Source organism: Neltuma alba, unplaced genomic scaffold (genome assembly GCF_004799145.2).
Source record: "Neltuma alba isolate B1F8T4 unplaced genomic scaffold, ASM479914v2 tig00011367_pilon, whole genome shotgun sequence".
NCBI lineage: Eukaryota > Viridiplantae > Streptophyta > Magnoliopsida > Fabales > Fabaceae > Neltuma > Neltuma alba.
The window spans coordinates 334,860-344,188 of record NW_021636064.1 but is presented as its reverse complement, the minus strand read 5'-3'; the positions used below and the strand labels follow the sequence as shown (position 1 = coordinate 344,188).

The following is a 9,329-nucleotide window of genomic DNA, read 5'->3' as shown; positions in this document are numbered from 1 at the left end:
CAACTCCATGGACGTTGACTTGGTGATACTATGATTGTAACTTGAAGGAAAGATTGTTATCGGATTTTGATCCTGATTTGAGATTTCAAAATGACTTGCCTCCATGACATAAGGAAGCTTGAAAAATGCAAGAGGCTGAATTACGGGATTTCATCTTGAGCCTTGAGGTGTCAGCTTGGAGTTAAGAAAACCCAAAGCAAGAGGAAAGTCAAAATCGTTAAGAGACAACAAATAAAGCTAAAAGCTGTTTCAGACGATTCCCACGAAAACCGAAGCAGGACCATAGCTTAACCAGCCATAGCGAGTCCGGCTTCTAATAGATGCCCATATTTCCTTGTCTGCAAGAGTGGTTTGAACCCACCGGAAGAAAAATTCCCACGAACCTAAAACCAATCTGAATATACTCAAGACAATAAAAGTTTGGTGATCTACTTGAACTATTAAGCATGGAAGAGCAAAAGCCCGAGGTGTTGGAAGACTCCACAAGTTTGATCAAACCATAATAAATCTGTTAGTTCAATAAATAATAAGAGAAAATCTACTCTTAAATCTGAAAATACAAAAGTGTAACTGTTTATTTCTCAAAATCAAGTCTAAAGATGCATTCAAATTCAACTAAAAAGCATTTAATACAACTTAGAGACTCAAAACATTAAATACTAATTTAGAAGAAATTAAAAAACTTAATGAAAACTCAAAAGTCAAATATCCTACCTAATTACTAATTTTGGCTCAAATATACTCCCTCCGTTCCTTATTATAAGAGACATTTGATGCTTATGGCATGTTCCTATATATAAGAGACACTTACAAGTTGTCTTTACTTTTTTGTGTTGATTTACTATTTTACCCATATTTATTATCTCCAACTCACACTCTCTCTCCCTCCCACTTCTCTTTCTTTTAATAATTTAATTATTCTCTCTCATGCTCTCTCTCCTTATTAATGAGGGCATTTTTAGAAAAAAGTTATACTTTTTACACATTAATTGTTCTTAACTAATTTTAATTGTTTTTTTTATCAACGTACTTCGGTTATTTGTCTCTTATAATAAGGAACGGAGGGAGTATTTAATAAAATATAATTAGCATATTAACGTCAAAATGTGATTATTTATTCCCAAATGAGTCTTCCCATATATAGCACTTAGTCCAAGCCCAAAATATGATCAAATTGCTCAACTTTCAGCTCAAGTTATATTGATGACACCCTCAATTTTTTTATGTAGATTTGTTGATCCAATTGTCATTTACTTTGTCAAAGTCTCTTAAATTAGCCCATTTAATACTTTCTTAATTCTCTTGTTTCTTGTTCTTGTGATTGGTCCATTTTGAGGGCTCAATTGACGTCGAAGAAACAACTTGCCGGTTCACATCAAAGACTGACCACACTTGCCACCACAATCATTTTGAAAAAATTTGATTTTACTTTCAAATTGAGTTTCTGCAAACTGTATTTATTTTTTTTTTTTTTTTTGCTGCAAGTTTCCGCAAACTGTTTGACGTGATTCAACGCAACTTAGTGCTTCAATGTTGTGCTGTGAATAATAGGCCCATGTGTTCTATTGATGGAGATTGGAGCAGCATGGTGTGATTAAGATCAAATATCAAAGGAAAGACAAGGAGCCCAAACGCATGATAAGAAGCCCAACATTTTAAAAGATCCATTACAAACTATTGAAGGCTCAATAACAAGAGCAAGAATCAAAGTTATGAATGAGACCTTGAATTGTCTAATAAAAAAACTAAAAGAGTTAGAACATATTTAGTTGGAAGAAGCGCATTTTAATGAGCCTAAAAAAAATCCAAAAATAGTGGTCACATTGTTAGAAGCCCAACAAAATGATGTACATGGCCCATGTGGAGTTAAAATTGAAAAATTCACTTAAAATACCATGTGACAAGCATGTGCCTTGGACAAGAATAATAAGTGACGTCTAAGAATATTCAAGAAGGATTAAGAAGGCATTATTATGAATTAATTATCATTTAAATTCATTTCAGGAAAAAAAATTTCTTTATTTACTTTGAATAATGCCTTTTGGTCAACGATTGTTTTAGAAGATCATAATCTGATCTAATTTTCTATTCTCAAATAATAGACTTGTTCTTGAAGGTTAAATCATTTCTTTTTATCTTTATATAATAAATAGTGCCTCCCATAGTCAAATAATCATTAATGAGACATTATCCCTAACATTTAGGTTTTAATATGCTGGTTCTAGAGTGTTTTATGGTTGCCTATGTATAAGCTACATTTTTTGTAATTAAATTCTAGATTTAGATGAATGAAAATTGAATTTATTTCTTTCTATGTGAAATTTGCTTGCATCCTCATATTCTCATAAGACTACTCGATAGTATCAAGATAATGTCGACCTTATGGTGTTTTCATGACTAGGATTGTAAGAGATATATTCTCTTAAGGTCCTACCTAGATCAACCGTCTGTTTGCCACTTGATTCTAGCCAATCTGTACAGTCCCCTCGTGTCAATGGAAAACTTGGATCCATATGTGAGTGAAGGCAACTTAATTCTTCATTATAGTGTTTTGAATAATGGGCCCATGTGTTGTTCTCCTGTATCCATCAAGGAACAAATGGAAAACTTGGATCCATATGTGAAAACAACTAGTGATATATGGTCGTCAAATCAAATATCTGTGTGGCTTAAATGCATGTGAGTGGAACAATTTAAAACGTAACGAGTGTGATTTTTCAAATTGAGAAAATACAGAATTCAGGTTCTTAGTATCAAATTTCACTCTATCATCCTTGATTACTTGATTTAACAGTCAGTGAGAACGGTGGCTTAGCTTACAATGCCATTCTTCTTTGGTAGAAATAAAGCCACTGGAATTACTACTAGAAAACTGTTGGGGATGATGATTATGACGATGAACTAAGCCTAACAGAAGATAAGATGGAGAGCAGTGCAAGTGAAAAATGGCTGCACCACAAGGCTTTGCATCTTCTTCTAGCTAAAAAACTGCGACTCCAGCATTTAGATCAGTCTTCATATTAGCACAGAACACAAATCCAATAGTTTCATCCTCAATCATTTGAAGATATGATCTATAGATGATCTAGTAGATATTGTTCACCAAATAAAAGTCCATTTTACAATAAAGGGTGCCAAAGTACTCGTTTCAAAAGTGCTGATTAACTATATGTTGAACGAACACTTTGGCTATCATTGAACATTTGAACCAAACCAAGAAGTCATACTATTTACACACATTGAACCAGACTAAGAAGTTATATTCTTATGTAACATCGTATCACATACTAAAATACTCCCTCATGACTTCAAGAACTCGGTTTGCAACTTCTGGACCAAACAGCCTTGGGAAGCTCGAGCCTAGATCAATTTCAATAGTTTTGCTTCTCATAATCCCATCCCTTTTCTTCAGCTCAGCTCTTTCTGCCTCTCCTACTTCTCTCTTGCCACACGCACAATGGTCCAACCATATCCCCAACACTTGCTTTGAAACGGGATCCAAATGGTCTCTAATGATCTCCTCCATGCGTTCTTCTCCGCCATCAGCCGGTGTCCCAATTGTAACCATGATAGCTGTAGGAGAGGAAGCGGCCCGGATATAAAGTGAGGAAGATATGTAAGGCTTCACCTCAGGGATTTTCTCAATAGCTTGCCTGTGTTTGTCCAGCTGAGTATCTTCATAGAACGTTTTGAGGTCGTCTGGCCAAAGCACAAGATCTTTGCGAGGAGTCAGATCAAGAATGAGGACCAGCATTGTTGGACTACTCCGAATAAGTTCAATCACAAAGTTTGGTGAGTCGTTTGTGAGATTGAGATAAGCTGAAAGACTTGTTATATCCAAGGATCCTCCTGTTGGTAGTTCAGAGTGTACCCAACTTCCCAATACAAAATCAACCTGAGAATTAACGCAGAAATACCCCCAAATTCAGAATATAACAGGGAAAACACTTGATTAAAGTGCTAAGAGAGTGGTGCCATAAAAACATGTCAATGGAACATATTGTTTGTGGAGGAAACTGCATCAAATGGCTTTAGAAATAACTACTTCTGTATGGAAATTCAAGATTTTAGAGTAATCAACTACTCATGTACGCACAGGTTCAGGCCCATCAGTTCAAAGATTCGAGAAGTTCAAGCCATTTTTTCAGGTACAATTCATGAGGTTACTCTCAACATATACAGTGATCTTTCTCATGCAAGATGGAATATCAAATGATTGCTGATAAAATCTTTTGACTACAAATCTAAAACAAGTTCTGCCATAACCTCTGAGCTGTTTGGGAGGGTGAAGTGCATCCCAATGTCAAACCCAAAAGCATAAGCTTTCACGCAAATTCAGTTTTAAAGACAAATTTGATGGTATACAGTAGAAAGTGAAATTACAGGGGAGTTACTCTGGCCGGATCGAATTTGCAGTGAAGCTTGGGCAGTACCTGTCTGGTTCTGGTAGTACTGAACGTCCGGCGGCAGCGTACAAGGAAGAAGCTGCGAATTGAATCGATTTTCGACTGCTGAAACGAGATCGAGCATGAGGTTCTTGTGGGAAGTAGAAACGAAGGGAAGTCCAGGAACTTCCTTCGCCCTTCATCGTGGGTCGCCATGGCAGTGGCAGAGCAAGAGAGGGATAACGAAGTGGAAACGGAGGTCCTTGAAGGAGAAGAAGAAGAAGGTGAAGAAAGAAGAACCCTAACAGAGGAGGCGGAGGAAAAGGAGGAAGAAGAAGAAGATAAGACGGAGAACGATGAATGTGAAAAATGGCAGCGCCACATGGCTCTGTTCAACCGTACGTCGCCCGCACGGAACAAGCAACGTCGCTCTTCAGCCACGTTATAAGTCTCCAATGTGTCGGCGAATGAGTTTGAGGCCAGACCTGAACCGTTGGATGAAAAAATTTGTTTCAGATTTAATATTATGGATTAATAATAGAGAAAATTAGAAGAACTCGCTCGTTACAAATTTAAAATGATTTTTAAGATAATTGATTGCACAAGAGAAGATTAGTTACACATAAAAAAAATAAGTTGCACAAAGAGAAGATGGTTTATACAAAATTCTTTGGATATAAGATATTAGTTTGCACGTAAAGAAGATGATTTGCAAATAAAAGAATTTTATTTATATAAAAAAAAATGAAGTTGTACATCACATAAAGGAAGATTATTATACACAAGAAAAACTAAATTGTGCACAAGGAAATTTAAGTTGCAGATAATAAAAATTAAGTTGCATAAAGTCTTTAGATCCCATTTACCAATTAAATTTTCAATGAAAGATTTATCCCAAGTTTCCCTTAATACTATTGTTACTTCTAATAGGTATCAAATTTTTTTTTATCCTTGTAATTTCATATTGTTGATTTTTTTGGATTGAAAAAAGTTGTTGGTTTTAGTTTCTATAATTCTATAATTTTGTGGGCTGAATTGAACAAATAACCTTATATTTTTACCGAGTCTTGATTTTACTATCTATATTTAAACTCAAAATAAAAATTGAATCAAATTACAAGAATTAGAAATGATATTAACCTTAGTATTATTTTATTTGGGTTTAGGTACATTCAACGGCTTGCAATATTTTTCCTAAGTATATCTAATATCATTAAATATTCTATGATGCATTTAGTATCCTAAAATATTATTTTAGATATGCTCAGCATTCAAAAATACATTTTAATGCATCAAGCACTCAATTTTTTTTTCCCAAATGCTTCTACCACCATAAATTATTTTTGGTGTACCTGACGCCCTACATTGTTATTTGTAAGGATAAAATTGCACTAAAACTCGTTAAAATAATAATTTAATCATTTTAAATATGTACCGGCTAAACCATATTTGGACATTCAGGCCACAAAAAAAAAAAAAAATCATATTTGGACAAATTGGATTTTATAATGGTGCCTCTCAAAATGTTATTGAGTATCAAAACCCAACCTATCTTGCACAGTTGCACTCCGTGGAATATGTAGTGCCTAGAAACTAATAATAATAGCAGTAGTAATAAAGATTAAAAGATATTTTCGTCCTTAAAATATTCTTTGATGAGCAATTGGTGTGCTATGTAATATTCTGTGACAAAAGAAAATGTTATAATATTCTCTTCAAACTAACGGATATTGAAATTGTCTATTAACTCTTAAAAAATTTGACCAACGTTCACTCCAAAAAAAAAATTTTTTTTTTACTAACGCACAGTGTTTGTGTAAAAATATATTTGCATGAAAATGGTTGGCAAAAGAAACATTGCATTAAAATGCATTTTTGTCTCAAAATTGAAGTATTTGGGAAGAAATAACAGGTGCCTCTTAGTTGTCAAAATTGTTACATTGTCACCTCTAAACTAATTAAAGAATATTAGCGTTAATCATTAATTCCAAAGGGAAAAAACTCTAATCAATACTATAACACATGGCATGTTTTCGTTGAAAACTCTTTTTTTCAAATTAAAAAAAAAAAAACTATTGGAGTCGGGTTTCAGAAACTTGTCAGGATCAAACATGCTTTTAAGTAACTTTAGTCAAAACATGTAATTTTTTTAAAACATATAATTTCATATTTAGAGTGTTAACTAAAAACAAAATTACAAATAAAAACCTCCCAATATGTAAAATTGTGATTTGAGACCCTTAATTTGAAAAATGGTAAATAAAGACCTGGTCTCATATTGCAAATATAAAATATTAATAAAATGTCTGAAATACCCGTTAACCAAATTGCGATTTGATCTACTGAAATTATTATTGCTAAAGTAAACTTGTTATTTCTCATAATCAACTTGTCATTTGATATAACCTCAGTCAAGTTGTGATTACTGAAGTTGTCATTCGCTAAAGTGAACTTGTTATTTCCCATAGTCAACTTGTCATTTAGCTGAGGGACATTTCAGGTATTTCACTAAGATTTCATATTTGTAATATGGAACCGGGTCTTTATTTGTCATTCTCTAAATTGAGGGTCCCAAATCATAATTTCACATATTAGGAGGTCTTTATTTTCCATTTTCTCTTAAATAAATCCCTTCCCATTGCAGGTTTATATTGCCAAACCTAATGACCTGAATTATTATTTATTGAGTATTTGGTAGATCCCAAAAAATATTTTGTATAGTATAAAATTATTTAAAATAAATTAGTTTAAATAATCACTCAGTACTAGTGACTACTAAGTACTTACTTTTTTAGTACATACTAAGTACTTATTTAAATTAGCTAATTTAAATGTTGTTTTGGGTGATATATTTAAATTAGCTTATTTAAATGTTTTAGTCATGCATCAAGATTAGCTAGCTACAATAGCGTGATAACTTGGGCTTGCCCAAGCTGCAACCAGCAATCCAGCATGAAAGTGTTTTTGGGTAATTGGGCCACGCGGTTTGTTTCGTTGGTTCACATCCTCCATCAATTTTGTATTAGGTAGATAAATCATAAACTTGTAATATACTAATAGGAGTTAGGTCCCATGAAAAAACTAATTTTTTATAACGTGAGAAACTAATATTTGAATGTTTACTGAGAGAGATACTTATATTTAATACTTGATAGTATTTCTAACTGGATTGCCTCCAAAATACCTATGTGTAAGTGGAAAACAACGTAATATGAATTTAACGTATCAACTACTCCCTCCACTGTCCTTTAATTTTTTTTTTTTTTGCTTCACGAATGGTTTTTATGTATCTTTTAATTATTAGATTCTACATAACATCAGTAGTATTTTAATATATTATGAGAAAAATATGATGCAGGGGTGGATTTTTTATAATTTTCCAAAAAAATTGTATTTAAATTTTTTAAAAACTACACAATTCCGTAGTATTTTTCTTTAAAAAAAATCATAAAATTTTCAAAATTGCTTAGTGTTTTGCCCGTAAAATATCAAGATGTTACTCATGTTATGTAGAATTTAATAATCAAAAGAAACAAGAGTTTTAACACCAGAAAAATGGGAAAAGAAACTAAGGGCCTGCTAATAGCCTGACATACCAAATCTCTCTTAATATAAGAGTTAGATAATTAATTTATAAATATTAAAAAAATTAGTTAAGTCAGTTATTTGTGATAAATATTTACTCACTTTTTTAAACCATCATTTTTTTAATCACGTGCATTAAAATGACTTTTTGGTGTGAACCTTTTTAATGTGTACAATTAATAAAAATACTTTGCAGGAAAAAATTATGAATTTAAAAAACAAAATAAATTAAGACATCATATTTAATACCAAATCTAGTTCCAACTGTTTTATTTGTCAATAACTAACTAGCTTTTATGTTAAAAACTGAAGTTATGAGATAATAGGATACTAAAAGAGCACCAAACATCCGGGGTATAGTAAAACGATGGGTTCTGTTGTGAGTTAAAATAGGCAATAAGGTAAATTATATATACTACCTCCGGTCCTAATTATAAGAGCCAACTGACTAATTTAAGGAGATTAAGAAAATAAGTTGAGTTAGTTATTTGTCCTAAATAGGTGTTGTCTTTCTTAAAATATCATTGCTAATCAAGTGTGTTGACTAGAACTCTTATTATTAGAATGGTTACTTTGAAAAAAAAATATATAAATATGGAAGACAAAGTAGATTGGGATCTTATATTTAAGATAAAAATAAAAATCAAACAAAGTCTTATAACACAGGAGGTAATATCTAGTATGATTAGGAATCTCACCGTGCCATCCGAGATTGGACTGTCACCTCTTTGACCCCATCTCTCGAGTGAATGCAAGTACCAATTGGCTTGCTCATAGGGCAAATTACGGTAACTTCGATATTATCCTCTCCTTTAAGGTATGTGGCTTTTGTTTCCTCTCTGATACTATTCTAATTATTAATATAAAAATTAGTTTAATATTTAATTTAATTTCAAATATAAGACCAAAATTTATCTTAAATGTATACTTGTATATATTAAATGTTTCATGAAATGATAATTCTAATTAATATATGATTAGCAAGAGTATTTTAAAAAAGATAACACATATTTATTATAAATAACTAATTTTCTTAATATTTCCAAATTAGTTAACTAACTTTTATAATAATTACTGGAGGTGAGTATGCAGTATAACTTAAATGCGTGTTCATGGGAGGGGGTGTCAGCTGCCCCTTGGGTGCTACCCCCACCTTCCCCTTAATTTTGGGGTTCTTCCCAAATATTTTTTTGTGATTCTTTTTTATCTTTAAGTTCTACATAAAATGAGCAACATTTTGATATCTTATTTGGTAAAAAAGGTTTAGCTGTCAATTTTTTATGATTTTTTTAAAGATTCAGCACTCTAAGTTAAAAAGAAATTGAACCATTTGAAGTACTAAATCTTTAAAAAATTATA

The 9,329-nt window shown here is 32.2% G+C and overlaps 1 protein-coding gene across 1 annotated transcript; it reads right to left on the bottom strand.

The window, feature by feature from the left end:
* Window positions 1-3,045: 3,045 nt before the first annotated feature.
* Window positions 3,046-4,790, bottom strand: LOC114712515 (red chlorophyll catabolite reductase, chloroplastic-like). Its single transcript, XM_028897060.1, is given in 3 exon segments — window positions 3,046-3,895; window positions 4,384-4,556; window positions 4,559-4,790. Coding segments are annotated over 3 exon segments (999 nt in total). The 5' UTR covers window positions 4,770-4,790; the 3' UTR covers window positions 3,046-3,280.
* Between the last annotated feature and the right edge of the window lie 4,539 nt (window positions 4,791-9,329).